General features: G+C 40.4%; 1 protein-coding gene across 4 annotated transcripts in view; it reads left to right on the top strand.

Moving 5' to 3' along the window:
* The window catches only part of tn (tripartite motif containing protein thin), a 172,296-nt gene that overhangs the window by 135,786 nt on the left and 17,753 nt on the right, over positions 1–18,757 (top strand). For all 4 annotated transcript variants that reach the window (XM_067141475.2, XM_067141477.2, XM_067141478.2 and 1 more), the window contains 4 exons: positions 272–1,772; positions 2,040–2,359; positions 5,518–5,658; positions 9,187–9,404. In XM_067141475.2, the coding sequence (XP_066997576.2) occupies positions 272–1,772; positions 2,040–2,359; positions 5,518–5,658; positions 9,187–9,404 (2,180 nt within the window). The remainder of the gene's footprint in view (positions 1–271; positions 1,773–2,039; positions 2,360–5,517; positions 5,659–9,186; positions 9,405–18,757) is intronic.

The following is an 18,757-nucleotide window of genomic DNA, read 5'->3' on the forward strand; positions in this document are numbered from 1 at the left end:
CGGACAACAGACAAAACAGAACTTAAGACGACTGAAGACGTTACACATGGATGCAGACGTTGGAAAATAAATTAGAATATGCTACAAGAAAGTCGGTACATTATTATACTCTTCATTGCTCATTCAATAAAACTCTCGGCATTTCCTTCAAGTTATTGTTAAAGCAAAATGATAAAGACAGACAAGGACAAGTGATCACAGTAGATCTCTCTCAAAATCCCCTGATTACTGGCTACGAATAGAAGTTCCACCTTGTCCTTCCTGACCACAGGTGGCATCCAGCGACGCCGAATCGGATGATGGTTCGTCAGTCACGTCACTCCAACAGACACAACGGAAGACAGCGGCCAGTAAAACTCCGGGTAGTGCATCCTCACGTCGTTCATCCAATTCTTCTGACGTAGCACCAGCACATAGGAAAGCAACGAGATCGGCTAGTTCAGATTCTAGTACATCTTCTGAGTCTTCAAATGCATCATCATCTGCTGTTCGCAACACCAGCACCGGCTTCTCAACCGATGAAACTAAACAGAAGTCTAAGACAGCTGGCTCCCCGGTAGATAGTGGAGGTAGCGGAACTTCCACGCCAAGAAACCGACTCTCATCCACTGGTTCTGATGGCAACAAAAAAGAGAGTGGGAGATTTCAGAGTCGCTTCTTAGGTGCTAATAGGTCGTCTACTGCGAATACAACTGTAGATAAGTCCACCAAAGAAGAAGATGAAGACGAAGATGATGAATCTGAAAGTAGTTCTGAATCTGAGGAGACAGATTCTGATGAAGAATCCGATGACGCTCGTAAAAAGAAGGCAGAAGTGTCAGGGAAAGCACCGATGGAAAAGTCTGATATTGGGCCTCTCCTTGCTCGCAGCCAACAAGCACGAGATACTACTGAAGCTCGGCGACGTGATAGTAAGGATGAGACTGGAAGTGGTACAGGGTATGCCTCTAAAAGGTACGGTTCATCTAATACAGCAGATTCTCCTAGCAACTATAGATCATCTTACGGAAACGTAGAAGAACCCTCTTCAGGAAGCAAATATTTAGGTCGGTCGAGAGCCGCACAACAAGAAGAAGAAACGCCTTCGAGGTATGGCTCTAGTGGATATACGAGTCGCTTTTTAAACAAGAGCAAAAGTACAGCTGCATTATCTCCTGAGGAAGATTCTGACTCTCGAAACAAATACTCACCAAGCAACACTGCAACTGAAGATTCTTCGAGTAGGTATCCTAGCGGTAGGTCTAGGTATGCTGCGCTTAAAGATCGTCGATCTAGGCTGGCCCGCAGTAGAAGTTCCCACAACTTTGGTGGTGGTGATGACGAGGATCAGGATGATAGTCCTTCATCCCCAACTTCGTCAATGCCCTCGTCGTACTTAGCTTCAAGGTACGGACCTGGAAGTAGTAGCAGTACCACTGGAACAAATGATCTCTCAAGGTCTCGTTCTACTCATGCTCTTAAATCACGTGAGAACTCTCCCGACAGGTCGTCGGGCTCAGGAACAACCGAGAAGGATGGTGCCGCTCTTAGTTCATGGGCAAGGTACCTGAAGAACAAATATGGAAATAGGGCTGGCGGTAAGGATGGTAAAGAGGGCTCAAGTACATCACCAGGTGCAGGCTCAGCATCTTCCTCAGCCACAGCAGCAAGGAGATTGTCCCTTGGACTTCCACTACGTCACAATTCAGCCAGTGTCGAGAGCTCTGATGACGATCAAAAAAACCCGGCAGGCTCCCCCACTTCCCCTACAGCAGCTACGGCGGCGGCAGCAGGTGAGTGATTTAATGTTTGGTTTCTGTGTGCATCACTTTTGCTAAGTTGTGAATTAGTGAAGTCAAATGTGGAACAGAAATGTGTATATATTGTTTGTTAGATTATGCTAAGTGACGAAACATACCTACCACATGAATGCATGCCTAAACTTACTGTGGATTTCCCAGTATGAGATAGAGTTCAAATACAAAGTGAAATAACTGAAAATTTAATTAAACAAAGGCGTATAATAAATAAAAATATTAAAGAAGAGTATTTATTGGTAGGTTTCGCAGTGGCAGCAGCAGGTTCCTCCCCTAGGAGCCAGTATCTGCAGAAGCGACGCCAGCAGTTTAAGATCGGAAGCCGGGGGAGCGAGCCCGGATGTTTTACATGGCCACGCGGCATTGCCGTGGGCCCTGACAACTCCATAGTTGTGGCCGACTCTTCTAATCATCGAGTACAAGTGTTCGATTCCAATGGAATCTTCGTGAAAGAGTTCGGTTCTTACGGTAATGGCGAAGGTGAATTTGACTGCTTAGCCGGTGTGGCTGTCAACCGCATCGGCCAGTTCATCATCGCCGACCGTTACAATCACCGCATACAGGTAAGTGCAAGGAGATATTGTATAACATACTAACATATATAAGTTGTAATTAGACAGCGGATTTTAGGCAAATGCATCTTTTTTTTTCTTAACATATACATTCGTCGCCTTTTAAATGTACATGTTTCACGAACGTTTAGGCCTATATAAAGCAGCTTTATAATGCCTAAAAATGCCTATTTTGACGTTAGCGCCTAATTTTCCACTCTAAGTCTATTTTTAGTTCTAATCTTCCATTTTTACTGCCTTTCCTTTGTTTGATTTGAATTTCTGTTTTAATTTTGATACCATACTTTACTCTATTCATAATAATTGTCTACTGTACCATTATTTTTAAACAGCCTGTCTACTATGATTCTTATGAGCCTGTACCGTTAAACACTGCTAGGACAGATAGCAACCCCTACCTCATTCCTAGCTTTGGAAATCCCAGCAATTAGTAACACAATGCGAACGTCCCAATCTCTTTACCTTTATAAATATTATAATCTTGTCAAATCTTGGAATTCCATTTTTCACTAGAACAACAGCTGCACATCTGGTACGTGTGTACTGTTGGTCTTTAGAGTTCGACGAGTTCACTTGAAGGAAACGTAATGCCGAAAATAAAATCATCTAAAGTATAATTAATTTGACAGTGGCTCCTTGAATTCCCCGATTACTCGGTAGATGGGAAGATAATTTGATGATAAAACTAGTCGTGCTTGGTAGAAACAATTCTGTAACAAAAAAATAGTTAACAAATAATTATATAAATATTTAAATGTTTGATTTTTTAAGTATCTAGTGAAAAAAGTACCATCTTAGACAACACGCGGAGGGTGCTCTACACAAAGCAAATACCGAACGGAAATCTAAACTGAAGCAGACACTCTTGATGCAGACATCCGAGACTTCATCCAGGTAAAGCGCATTTAGTGCTGATTTGTGTCGTGCCATTGTAGCAGCAAACATCCCGTTTAAAACTTTACAAAACTCCCATTTCAGAAATTTCTTGGTAAAGTATTGCCACCAATCAGTCCCTTCCGAGTCGACCCTTCGGAAAACATATTTGCAAGATACGTATGAGGATGCTATTTCTAGGATAAAGATGGATCTTGGAAATTCATATTTGTGGTTCTCGGTTGATGAAACGAACCTTGGACGGTACATAGTTACGTAGCCAACTTAATTGTAGGAAAGCTTAATCCTGATACACCGTCCAGAGCTTATCTGATCTACACGAAACAGTTGAGTAATACCAATCAAAATACAGTGGCTCATTTTGTGAACAGTGGACTCAAAGTTATAAATCCTGATGAAGACGAAGTTTTAATCGCTGTGACAGATGCAGCTTTGTATATGGAACCTGCCATCCGTACACTGAAGGTGTTTTTCCATTCTCTTGTCCAAGTCACCTGCTTGGCCCAAGGCCTAAATCGAGTAACGGAGCAGATCAGATTCGAGTTTCCGAAGGTTACTAAAATAATCTCGTCTGTGAAGAAAATTTTCGTAAATGCTCCATTAAGAGTACAAGCTTTTAGACAGAAACTTGCAGATGTTCCCTTTCCTCCAGAACCAGTGCTCACTCAATGGGGAACATGGCTGAGAGTAGTAAACTGCTACAGTGGGCATTTCCGAGCAGTCAAGAGAGCATGTGTCAACTTTTGAGTATGATTCGGTTTGTGTAATCAACTCTAAGGAATTGAAAAGTATTGAAAATGACTTGGTGTACATCAGGGCTCATTTTACATTCATTGCAAATACTATTATTGCTCTTGAAAGTCATGGTAAACCTCTTTATGAACAAATTTAGCTACTGAACACAGCAGAGCAAAAACTATAATACATTTAAGGAGTTCGTTATGGTAATGCGCGTATGATAAGTATAATTATGTTATTGGTTTTGTGTTCCATGTACTACTCTTATGGTTTACAAAGACACCGAGGTACCCGAATTTTATCCCGTATAAGTCATTTACGTGCCGGTAAATCTACCGACACAAGGCTGACGTATTTGCGCAATTCTAACACCACGGGATTGAGCTGGGATCGAATCCATGAACTTGAGCTCAGGAAATTCGTACTCTAATATCTGAGCTACTCGGCCTAGCATAATAAACCATTTTTAAATGGCGTATGGCCTCTGGAGAAGCCTGGTGTTCTTTCGAACTGGCGCCTCTTGGTGGCCTGCGTGCCGGTGAGGATGGGACCCTACCCATGATGTTTATTAAAGTAGAAGACGACACACACACCCAGTTCCAAGCCAGAGAAATTAACAAATTAAGTTTAAATCCCCGACTCATCCGGGAATCAAACCTAGGACCCATTGGACCAAGGATCAGGACGCTAATCATTTAGCATTGGAGCCGGGCAATAATGCAAATTCGTGTCCTCGTGCCGGATAGTGTAGATGTTTTCAGACACACTCCCAATGGAGGTGAGTTGCATGTACCTATCTAATGACATAACAGCACTCCTACCAATCTTAAATTTCAGGTATTACCGGGAATCGAACTCGGACCCCCGAGGATGGCAGCTAACTGTTACGCTACAGAGACGTATATAATAAGAATATAAGAAGGATATATAGTATACAATAATACACATCGTGCTAACGAGGTACAATGTCATGACATGACTGCAATTTTGGACCCACAGTGGCTCAACGGGTAAGGTGTTAGCCCTCAACTGAAAATATTCTATTTCAGTTCCTGATAGAGGCAAGAAGTTTAGACCTTTACCGCACGTAAAATATGGCTCCCGTTCAAATGATTTCTTACAGTTCTGGCTAGAAAACTCTGAGGAACTGTGTCTGCTCAAAGATTTTTTCTTTTTTGTATTTCAAATATATTTCCAGATAGTGCGATCGAGAGTGATCTCTAAAATTCAAGTGAAATAGTCTTGATCTCATTAACAATTATGCATACCACACTGTTCAACAGGCAATTACAGATTTCTATCTTCAGTTATCCATTGTATTTTTGTCGTTATTGTTATGAGAGAATTTCCAATTTAATTTCTAGTCCCACTTGATAGACCAAATACATTAAAAGTTTTGTAGTGAACACGACAGAATTCGAAGTTGAATGACTGTCCTGATAACGAATATGGCCAAACAAAGAAGCAAGGATTCCTACAAACAGGTGGCACTGATATTTTAAAATATGATTTTATAGGTAATGGACCCTGCTGGCAGATTCTTACGTGCATTTGGCAGCCAGGGTACTGCGGATGGGCGGTTCAACTACCCATGGGGAATCACAACAGATGCCCTAGGATTCATTTATGTCTGTGATAAGGAGAATCATCGTGTACAAGTGAGTATTGGAAAAACATTATATTCCTGGATTACGGAGTAATACTCTTATTATTCTTATGCATCAGTGCTTATTGATATTCATATGATGAGTGCATTGTAATGTATCCTTCTTGCTAACAATGTGTTAATATGTGTTTAATGTGTTAAATACAGAGTGACTCAAACGTTCGTTAACATTTCACGAAGAAATACACCATGGAATATTGGAGGTAGAGATGTAATAATTGGCACATATGATTCGCATGGTATGGGGTTTTATTGATACCAAAATAAAGTAAATTAAGCTTCACTAAACTTGCCCTTTCTGGTAACGTCAACATGCAACGATTGCAGGCGCATCTGACGTCCTCTCTCACGACAGCTACTTTTATACCGTACACGTGTCTCATACGCCATCACTGACGTGTTTTTGTCCAGCGCCAACTGTTGGCCTATTTGCGCACTCGTTTGTTGGTGTCAATAAAACCCCATGTCATGTCAAGCATGTGTGGCCATTTGTACCTGATATGTTGCTGTCCAACACCATCTGTTGGTCATTTTATGTACTTTACTTCCATGTCAACAAAATCCCATGTCATGCCAATCATCTGTGTCAATTATTATATTTCTACCTCCAATATTCCGTGAAGTATTACCTCGTCAAATGTTAAAGAACTTTTGGGTCACCCTGTATATTATCAAAATAAAATTATACTCCCATGTAGATACAAACACTGTGGATATCCACAAAAAATCTATAGGTTCAATTGTGCTTGGGAAAAGTGTACCTGCAAAGAACTTAAATATTCTCTAAATGAATAATTTTAATTAATTCTTAGTCACTTGCAAACTACATATTGTTTTTCTGTAATACTTGTATATTACTGATCGATATAATGAATCACGTTCTCGGTAAAATAAACATCCAAAACAAAGAAAAACAAACCAATTACAAGCTGCTTTACGTCGCACCTACATAGGTAGGTCTTATTGCATCGATGGGATAGGAAAGGGCTAGGAGAGAGGAGGAAGCGACCGTGGCCTAAACTGAGGTACAGTTTTGTGTGAAAATGGAAAACAACGGAAAACCATCTTCAGGGCCAACGGCAGTGAGATTCAAACCCACTATCTCCCGAATGCAAGGTTATAGCTACGTGACACAAACTGAGCAGCCAATTGCTCGGTGAAAAACAAACCCACGGCTTACACATGTCATTGAGGTCCTTGGCTTGCCAAGACAAATACTGTTCAGCCAGATGGCCATGCGGATACCGGAGAGTCACGTGGTCACTACGACAACCTTCACCATATTGCTTGGATTCCACGACCAATTCCGTTTCCTTTCGTATCAGCCAGCTCCTCAATTGGTCTGACAATACTGATTGAAGCCTGTTCCAGTCCTCAGTCTAGAACTGAAACCCTTAGACTGGCCACGAAACGAACCCTGGGTCCCTCTAAGAGTCATGGCTCTGTGGTTCGGGTTTCTACGTAAATCTAGAGGTCATATGGGAACCAAAACAAAGAAAATATCATGATATCAACATTGACGTAAAATTGCAAGCTTGCTTTTGCTGGTATTACCGTCTTCCACTTTTGAATGTCAGGTGCCTCACTTCGAGACCACCCTTGGTCATCTCTTCCGATCCTGAATGTATAAGGTTTTCTAAGCCTAGGGAATCGTTTATTTTCATGGTTCTTTTACCGATACCCTCTATATTCGTACCGCTGGATCTCACCCTCTTTCTTCCTTGACAAGGGATGTTCATCTCGCTGAATTTCACTTTAAGATGATAATCACCACCACAATGCCGCACCTTGGTCGTGCTGGAAGAGGATATTATCACACCATTATTTGCATGTCGTGCAAAACGTGGTTTCAAGTTGAGTATGCATGATCTCAAGGGGGTGATCGCATTTTAGCAATGCCTCTCTGAAATCCACAATTGCCATATCCTTCAGGTCTTGTCTGTTCAACAGGTCCACATCGAACTTATGGATCGACCTTCATATTTAAATTGTACTGAACGTGAACTCTGACGGGATGAATCGTTACAGCCAGTCAAACTGATCATAACAGGTTCCATGAACACCGGTCACTTGGAATCGTTTGCCAGACGATGATGATTTCTTTAGAACTATTGCAGCCTCTATATCGCGTTGGATAAGTGAAATAATGGATGTCAACAGAGGTTGGAATTCATGCTAATTCCATGCAAAAAACGATCCTATTTCAGGATGACCAATAAATCAAACAAAATATGTTTGAGAGTGGACATAATGTGCGGCTCAATGGCTAAATGGTTAGCGTGCTGGCCTTTGGTCCAAGGGGTCACGGGTTTGATTCCTGGCTGGGTCGGGGATTGTAGCGTGCATTGGTTAATTCCGATAGCTGGGGCACTGGCCGTGTGTACCGTCTCCGGAATTAGAATTCCCTATTCGAATAGACGCGCAGGTCGCCTATGGGAGTAAACTCCAAAGACCTGCACCAAGCTTCTCCGGAGCCCCACGCCATTATGATTATTATTAGTATTATTATTGGACATAGTGAGATAATAGAAATATCTAAATTACTGAAAAAATATAAAAATAATCGGAGAAAGGCTTATGTATGAACCATAGCCCTTCGTCTCACAGGATCATATAAAATCGGAATGCCGTTTGTGACCTGCTAAATGTTACACGAGTAGCAGGACTTTATATTAAAAGTCGTTCAGAAATGATCATTTCTGTAGATTTCGTAAGATTGTATTCTAGACTGATTGATTTTTCTACTATTAGTTAGATTTGATTTTCTTTCACTTTGGTGTTGGTTAAGTAGAGAACAGTTATATGTGACTAATAGAACAGAAATTGTAAATTTCTGACATCAGTACATTTCTTCATTTTACAGTATGAAGTTCTTTTTATCTAACCACTGTAAAGCATTAATACTTATCATGTAAGAATGAATTAAACAATTAAAAATACATGAAGGAAACTAGAAGTTGTGTTCGGATAGATGGTGTACTCGTAACACAAAATATTCAGAAATATTAATTCTTTGTAGAAATATTGAAACCAAGTGGAGCTATGAATAAATTCTGCAATATTAATATAATTTGGAGATGCAATACTCTTCCAAAAAACATTTGGAATTTGTTTTTGGGTGTGATGCATATTATTGTTTTTCATGATTGTTTCTCAATAGCATTTCTTGGTATCACTTTTCATACAAAATTGCCTCTATCTTATTCATAACCTCGCCTGTCATATTCAACTACAAATTTAAATTTGAATATGAATGCACAAAAGTACTACAAGGTATTTTATTGGTATTATACTGAAGAACTCCTTTTACGCAAGTTCTAACTATTAGAATTAATTATAAACTCTCTAGTGTTCATTTAATACTTCATTATCTGTTACTCTCCTCCTATTAAACTGAATTATATCGTATGAGAAAAATATGATTCATGTAAGCATTGAACTGAACGCTGGAATCAATTGATATACTTCTTATACAGATCTAATTACGGTATTAATATATTGCCAAATATTGTGTTGCTAGGTGTTCCAGTCAGATGGGACGTTTGTTGGAAAGTTCGGTTCTTGTGGCAGCAAACCAGGGCAATTAGAGCACCCACATTATATCGCAGTGTCTAACACAAACCGAGTCATTGTGTCTGACTCCAACAATCATCGCGTACAAATCTTTGATGTTAATGGCAAAGTACTCACCACATTTGGAAATGAAGGTTCTGAAGAAGGGCAATTTAAATTCCCAAGGTAAGACATCATTCATATCAGTTACAAACTGTACAATCCATTCTTCATAATCGGTGCTACATACACTTCACATCTTTAATTAGTACTAGAGGCACTAGGTAATGTTTCAGAATGCTTTAATAAAGATGTGTTATCCGTCCCAGAAAAGTGTCAATCATGCATTGCATCCAGATCCTTTCAATAATACGCTTACAATCTAAGAAACAGCAAACATAAAAGTACACCGATCATGAAACTTAATTCTTCAATAGAAAAGATTTAAAATGGTTTTCACATTAGGTTCCATATAGCCTGTAATTTAAATTTATGAATTTCATTATATTAAATTAATCTTGGAAACTTTCATTTTCGTAACAGTGTTCATTTGAGTCAATATTGTATATAGAAGATAAGTAAATATTGTGAAATGTTCAGCGAAGCTTTTATTACAGCATGATCACCTCAAACTTATCTCAGCATTCACATCAAAATAATTACGACATTGTCACAGGACTACATTTGTTTTATACCCTTCCCTTGTAATATTAAACCTTATAAAGTGTATAAATGTTACAGTAGAGCATGCAGTTCCATTAATAGTTACTTACATGTAGCCTAGTGACCTACCCAGAAAATTTATTTAAAATGCTATATACTACTGCAAAGCTGTAACACTAAATTCTACATTAGAAGTAAATAATTGGCTACTTTATACATAAGAGTGTTAGAATTAAAGTTTAGAGGAAAAAGCCTGAAAGCTGTCATTTGGTAGTTTTTGTTGCCAAAACCGAAATTTGTGTTATATTGTAAATGGGGCTCTTGGAACGAATCATAGTACAATTGCAACTTGTATTATACTGCTAATGACATGAAGATTAAACTAATGATTAGTTAATCTCAGGCGCGGCGGGTCTATGTATTAGCCGGGCTAACACCATCTAAAACGAAAAGATCAGCGAATATGACTACATAATATTACAGCATACAAATTGTTTATTTAATACCGTATTCTATAACAACAATAAAGCCTAATTCTCTTACGCATAAATGTCACTTTAAGTGACGAAAGCTTCGCTTCAACGGCTATTATAGATAAAGTGCCAGAAGTATTACTAGTTTCTCCTTACTGCAGTTCACACAGAATTCCATGGTATTGAAACAATTCTGTAGAAGATCTCTCACAGAAAACTGTTTGTCAACAGTGCATATCATTGACGCGTAGCCTATCTGCAGGCAAGGTGTTGACAAACAGCATCGGTACATTGAGCCGGTGAACATTTGAGTCATATTCCGAATCCAGCAAAATTTATTGGAACAATGTAGCGTGTTCGTGGCAATGGATGTGCAACGCTGACACTGTTGTTCCGGGAATGGTGGAAGTAGGCCAGTGGCGTATCCTGGAATCTCCACTGAGGCATGCAACTAGTAACCATGCAGTTAACACAATGTATTAAGTAAATTTCAATTCTACTCACCCTAATTACATGTAGGTGAACTCGAGCCAAACAGTTTTACTGTAAGTTTCTGGATTGAACGTGCGTACACAATTCTTGTTTTCTCTTTTTAAATTTACGAGGGTCCGCCTCTGTGGTGTAGTAGTTAATGTAATTAACTGCCACCCCCGGAGGCCCGGGTTCGCTTCCCGGCTCTGCCACGAAATTTGAAAAGTGGTACGAGGGCTGAAACGGGGTCCACTCAGCCTCGGGAGGTCAACTGAGTAGAGGTGGGTTCGATTCCCACCTCAGCCATCTTCGAAGTGGTTTTCCGTGGTTTCCCACTTCTCCTCCAGGCAAATGCCGGGATGGTACCTAACTTCAGGCCACGGCCGCTTCCTTCCCTCTTCCTTGTCTATCCCTTCCAATCTTCCCACCGGGCGAGTTGGCCGTGCGCGTAGAGGCGCGCGGCTGTGAGCTTGCATCCGGGAGATAGTAGGTTCGAATCCCACTATCGGCAGCCCTGAAGATGGTTTTCCGTGGTTTCCCATTTTCACACCAGGCAAATGCTGGGGCTGTACCTTAATTAAGGCCACGGCCGCTTCCTTCCAACTCCTAGGCCTTTCCTATCCCATCGTCGCCATAAGACCTATCTGTGTCGGTGCGACGTAAAACCCCTAGCAAAAAAAAAAAAACTAGCAATCTTCCCATCCCCCGCAAGGCCCCTGTTCAGCATAGCAGGTGAGGCAGCCTGGGCGAGGTACTGGTCATCCTCCCCAGTTGTATCCCCTGACCCAGAGTCTGAAGCTCCAGGACACTGCCCTTGATGCGGTAGAGGAGGGATCCCTCGCTGAGTCCGAGGGAAAAGCCAACCCTGGAGGGTAAGCAGATTAAGAAGAAGAAGAAGAAATTTACGAGAAAATGTAGAGGTCTCGCGGCTTTAACTATTTGCATCTTTTCATCAAACGAACGGCCAGTAAATGGCTTTTCAAACTGATTTACAATTATATCCGTTTTAGACTCGTCCATCGTTAATACCACATTGCGCAAAATATAATGAAACTCCGAAAACGACGAATAGCACAGGAACAGCACACACAGAATGAACTCACTAATCAGCAAAACACACAATGAATTAACTCACTAGTTAGCCACAACTCAAGCACTGGAGATAAGTCACCCTAGTGGCATTGGTCAGTTTCGTCACGTTGGGTTCTCGCTAGGGGGTAATCTGTGTGTCCCGTTCGCTGTAAACATGTCGACTTTCTCCAAGTTGCTAACAGATGGCAGAGGGTAGCACGGGTATGGGGTGACAAATTCTGACCAAGTTTCAATTGCAGCGACATCGTTCGGAGGGTTTCAGAACTACGTCTGCCACTGAATGCAATTTTAAGATTGAATGCCTTACGTCGTTAACTCCTACATTTGCTGTCTCTTTCTTCCGAGAGTGGAGTAGACGGTGAGACTACACCAGCACCACACGTAGTCAAGCAACGGAACCAGTACAGTTGCGCGGACCTTTTGAACTTCTGAGAGATGAAATCGTTAATGTTTGACCTGAAACAACCTAAAATCGTAAATCAGACAGTTCTTTGTGTTATCATAACACATGCAATGAATGCCTTGCATTCAAGGAGAATACGCCCCTGAAGTAGGCCTATATCGTAGTACTCGTTGTGTAGCGAGACCGACGAGACAGACAGACCTCGGCACGCACGTCACACACTGAATGTCAAGTGACTCTGCTGGTCTGCTCATCTTACTCTGGAGAAAACATCCCTATGTTGACATGAGAGACTACTGTAGAGTGGCGTGGTAAATAAAATGCATTTCAGAGCATTTCAAACTACCAAAAGCACACTATTCAATTACAAACTAAATGAAACATACTTTCCCTTACTATTCTTGGTTGAACAAAAACTACAAATCTTACTGCATTATGCATGTACACACACATAGAAATCAGATGTTGCTAATGTTACTGGTTAATGTATATTTACAATAACATTCATGTTAGAAATGCTTTATTTAATCCAAGATTAAGGGTATTGTAAGCTATTTGCAGGTACTTGTAAATAATATGTTTAGATATTTGGTTTCAAAATTATACTACCTTCCTGGAAGTCACCTTAGAAACTCGTGGTTTATCAACAGACTTCTTCTCAACATTATTCAGGAGAGTTTCGTTGGCAGAGAGAGGTATACTTCCAAGGTTGTTTAACAGCGGGTTATTAAGAGAATACTGACATTCAATATTCTTTATATCTTTATATCTGATTTCTTTAATTTTGACATAGGTCTACTTATCTTTTGAGCAACTAATAACTCTTTCCCACGTGACTTACTAATAATAATGTTATTTGCGTTACGTCCTACTAACTACGGTACTTTCTTGCGCTTTTTCGAGACGCCGAGGTGCCAGAATTTAGTTCCGCAGGAATTATTTTACGTGCCAGTAAATCTACCGACACGAGTCTGACGTATTCGATCACCTACCTTCAAATACCACCGGACTGAGCCAGGATCGAACCTGGCAAGTTGAGGTCAACCGCCTGAGTAACTCAGCCCGGCCCCACATGACTTAAAATCCTGACTGATATCTTTTACAAGTAAAGAGACTTTATACCACACCAATCCAATTGTATAGCCTATACAACCACCTTAGATGGCAAATTTTGTTTATTCCTATCCAGTTCCTTAACAAAATCATGTGATCAACCTACATCAACTTCCTTACTAACTGAGGCCACACTGCACAGACATCACAATTAAACTTTTCTAAAACCTTTCTAGCAGCATAACCTCCTATACAGGTCAGTATGGACAAAGTGTAACAAGGAATACCGTCTGTTTCGAACGGTACATCCAGAATTTCAGAAAAAAAAGTGTAGATGAATATTACAACCTTGCCTCGCTTTAACAGCGACTTAGGATAAAATCCTTGTTACCATTCTGAACTGCAAATAGTACATCATTTTTAAACCTTATTGTTCTTTCTTTTTCTAGAACCTGGATGTAAATAATGTAATAGTTGGCACTGTTTATCTGTCGATAGGATGTGAACCTATCTACTTGAATCATGCACGAATCATCAAGTTATTTATGCTTAATATTGGGTTTTTCAGCTTAGAAAATATCCTTTGGAATGTGATGAAGCCAGTGCTTACGGTGGCTTTCACCCATGGGTAAAGAAAACGTCTGTGTTTTTCGTTTCTCTGTCATAATTTGATCGACACCCGAAGACACTACGGCGACGAGAGATTTTCTAGTTTTGCCAAATCCATCCATAAATAGGATATTTATGTATTGCCCCTAAATCTACAGCACTGAGTTTGTAATTTATCCAAGTTTTGTGTATTGTAGCTCAGCAACATTACCAAATGAAGAGGGCGTTGAGGTTACACGCTAATTTTTGTTGATAAATATTCACACACACTTTAGTATACAACACAGTGAATGTAGAATCGACGCACCACACCAACTTTTTCATCTAAACACAAAGTCTCCCTAACATACTTCCGTAAGTAATAATAAACTCGCATTAACACCGCAGGGACACATGTGCTAAACGACTTCACTCTGCCATTCCTCAGACTGGCCTAGTCACGTGACTTTACCGGATCATGGCCTAGCCTTCTCGTCGGCTTTGTAGTGTAGCATGTGACGTCGGTGGATCAGACAAAACCGTTCGTAGAATACTAAGAGAAGAGGTAACGTGCCGGTAGCACATTCATCGTATCATCAATTGAGTTCGAGTATCAGTAACATTAATTTAAGGCTGTTGAGAATCCGCCTTCTGGGCGACAGCACTAAATTCAGATTATTTATTTATTTATTGTTGATAAAGCTAATTTAACCCAAAATGTGTTTAACGTCCACAACACCCACACATGGACTGTAGAACATTCCCACGCAGTGTGCCAAAACACATTTCAGCTCCAATTCTCAATCAGTATTTAATTTGGTTTTCTGAATCAGTCGTTTTATTTTCACTGTTTATCGGTGTGGCTTACCACGAATGACTCGAATGTACATTACCAGAGCTGCTGGAAGATGTTGCTATCAAAGACCAAGTGGTACTTACACGACGATGTACAACCTCATTTAAGCGGCTTCATTCGAGAGAATTGGAATCAGAAATTTCCAGATCGTTGGATATGACGATATAAGCCCTAAAATGGCCTTTTAGATCTCCAGACATTAATTCAGTCGACTCGTATGTCTGGATAGACATGAAATTTTAAGTATATGGAACAAAAGTAGAAAATGTGTATGACCCCCAAAAACATAATTTTTTAAGTAGCAGAGGATACTGGGAACTGCTCTGCTGTCTCGGCTCGAACACGTCACAGCTACATGCAAGCCCAATGTCGTCATATCTAACACGAGCTCTGATCGTGTCCCACACAACTCATTTACAGCCTTCCAATGAATCAAATATTTACATTCTATTTGTTCCCATCTTACTAGAAATGCCTCGGTCAGCCTTTCTCAACAAACTGTGATCGCAAATCCACTACCCAGTGCATCAAGTCACGTTTCCTGATAGGCCTGATACGTTCCTATTTCGTCTTCGGTAGAGGCTATCACGCCCTTGGGTAGTTCTCCTTGACGTAGCTTTACGCCATTTTTCTCAAACTTCTTTTCCCGTGCCGGAATGGACCCAATTTCGGCACCTCGTCATCTCTGAAAACCGTAAAAGTAGTTGGTGGAACTTAAAATCAATATTAGTAGTAGAGACATCAGTAGTGGTCGTAGACATCTTACTCGGAAGAGGAAAAGATAATATGACCTGATAAATATAGAAATTACTCTTGCGGTATTAAGAGTGAGAGTGAAAAGGGTTGCTCCTGTGCATTTGAATTCATCATCATCATCATCATCATCATCATCATCATCATCTAGCCAAGTATCAGACCATGTGGTCCGTTACGGTCTCAGTCCATCTTTTCGTCGGAAGTCCAAAAGATTTATAATAAGTGAATTCATACAAATTGGCAAAATATTTAAATTTCTAATGAGAAGCTTCATTAGCCCAGTTTACCAGATGAGTCAGATTACCTACAGGAGGAATTCTGCGCATTTTTGTGTCTATTATATTTTGTGTTGAGTACTGAATAAATTTATTTCACAGTTCTCAATTAATTAATTGTTAATAGGTGTAATAGCGTCCTTCCACCGAATTGTGCTTTTATCGTCTTCGAGCAGTATCCCATTCAGCCATTATAGAATATTTAGACAGGCTGAGTGGCTTAGACGGTTGAGGCGCTGGTCTTCTGAACCCAACTTGGTAGGCTCGATCCTGGCTCAGTCCGGTGGTATTTGAAGGTGCTCAAATACGTCAGCCTCGTGTCGGTAGATTTACGGGCACGTAAAAGTACTCCTGCGGGACAAAATTGTGGCATCTCGGTGTCCCGGAAAACCATAAAATTTGTTAATGGTACGTAAAGCCAATAACATTATAAAATATCTTCATCAGTTATCAGTTATCCACAGTTTAGAGGTTTGAACCAGGGAATGTCAAAAGCAGCTGATACTCACACTCGCCAGTACTCGGGGAAACATTTGCAATTGACAGAAATCGCATTCCCGAATGTTAGTCGTGAGTGACCTACCGCCCGAATGTTGATGTAAATGGGGCATGTTAGACGGGAGCTCAATTCAGGCAGCAAAAATTGAAAAATATAGGAAATAGAATTATATTTTATTTCCTAAGGGATATAAATATATGAAATGTTATTTTTCTCTTCTATATCAATACGTTGCAATTATCGTAAGCAATAATTCATTCCTACCAAAACACAAAGGGAAACGGTATTGGAACATACTGATTCTAGACTCAGTCTTCTGCACAATGAAAATGGCATCCACGATTTCAGGAGATAATCCTGCTCTTCTTTCCTGTACAATAATGCCTACCTTTCGCTGGAAATACTGGTGGCTAGAATACAAAGAACTGTTTCAACCATCATTGTTAATTTATGTACTCATGTTCATGTTTTACCTACAATGTTCTGTGCAATATTAACGTTCATGGCTGCAACATTATATCTGTTAAATTTATTGTTTCCTACAGGGTCCGGAACCCACTCTTCTTAGTCACGGTCACATCAGGGTTCTTTTCTCTGACTCTTCTCCTGTCTCATTGCCAGAAAATTGATATTAGCGTATGATGTATACAACTGTATTATGGTCATAATTTTACAATTATTTTATATCTTATTTAGGCTACGTGATTTAATAATTACCATCTGAAATATCTCTTCTGACAATTTCTTTCTCCTCAGACGACAACATTTTAAAATGGAAAGTTGCCCACAGAAATGTTGCTGTTTAGTGTGTCATTATCAACTCCACGCTAGCGAGTATGAATTAACGTGCTCTTCTTTTCAGTATCCTCACAGCGTGAAGCATCACGTAGTGGAGTTAATAGATATAGATTTTAACTAACTTTTATTGCTGTTTGAGCAGAGACCTACCTGGCTTTCGCCTTCTACTTCCTCCGAATATTTCAACAGCTTCCATTGGCAAAGGAGAACCAAACAAAAAGTGCGAAAGTTATCTCTTTACAGTCCCTCGGTCATTTCCTTGAAAGGTCTCAGAAAACAAATCACCCGTTAGTGCAAGGCCTTGGTTCAAGTCTTGCATAATGGATGCTTTCTATTCGCTGGATAGTAATATTTGCACAATCGTCGTATTGATCACTGATGGACTCCAGTATTTTAACACCGCTATTCTACCTAACTCTGTATGTTGGTAAAACCAAACCAAACCCCATGTCGCAAAATCCCCGAAGGGCCATGGCCTACCAAGCGACCGCTGCTCAGCCCGAAGGACTGCAAATTATGATGTGTCGAGTGGTCAGCACGACGAATCCTCTCGTCTGTCTGTTTTTCTTAGCTTTCTAGACCGGGATGCTGATAAACGGACATGTTTTCTCTTTCTTTTTTTGCTAACAAACCACTTTGTTTTTTAAATAAATCGCGGGGCGTTTGAATGCTTCAGTAGTCAAATACACCTATCTAAGGCTCCCATAATCTGCTTGGTCCCTTTCCTTCTTCGGATCAAATACGTGCTATAGAATAGTTTGACGCAATGTGCAGAGCAGGCTATGTTTAGCTTATATAAACGGAAAGCGCAGATTTAATATTCGCCCCTTGATCTGAGACAAAGTTTACATTCTCTAGTTAATTCTTATGAATATTTATCCCAGCCACAATAGTTTATAATTCCACTCTAATGTTTACCCCAGTTTTAGCTCTGCCCTCTGGAAATTTAGTCGTACAAAGCAAATTTTTGTGAAATGCCCGACTGACATCTATGTTGTGACACATACCTGTCAGATATAATCAAACCGTTTGTATTTGTCAATCCACATTTCTGTTGCAAGAGAGCACGGTTTCTTAAGAAAAGCCTCCTTACTCGAGGTGAAAACTCGCTCTTGACTTGGTCAGTAAAATTGTGCACTTGACGCGAAACTGTACATTTTGACGGTTGAATGTCCCCAGCAGCTAGATTTCCGTACATGGTCCCCAGTCGGAGAATCTCGTTTGCCAGATTAATGAATCCTTCCCCCTTCACAACTTCAGCGATCTTAAATCGAGAGCTCAGAAAAATAAACATGCCTTCGAAATGTTGCCCTCGGCTTCTTTTTGTATCTACTTAGGTCTGGATTTGGCATAAACGTGTCTCCCGAGAGACGAAATGGAACTACTTTTGTATGTTACTATGGCAATATGGCAGTGCCATTTCATGACCTTCTGGAATAATCTTCACATAGCTCACTTTTGGAAAGGGATTATTAATATTCCGCATCCACTGACGAAAGACAAACACTGGCCTGCCGGAAGGGCCACTCCCGACTTCTGGGTATCCGAGCTCGAATTTACCGACATAGCATAGCTGCATAACAATTCCGGCGTTTTCCACACTTAAGCATGA

This window comes from Anabrus simplex, chromosome 2 (assembly GCF_040414725.1).
Source record: "Anabrus simplex isolate iqAnaSimp1 chromosome 2, ASM4041472v1, whole genome shotgun sequence".
In the NCBI taxonomy this organism is placed as follows: Eukaryota; Metazoa; Arthropoda; class Insecta; order Orthoptera; family Tettigoniidae; genus Anabrus; species Anabrus simplex.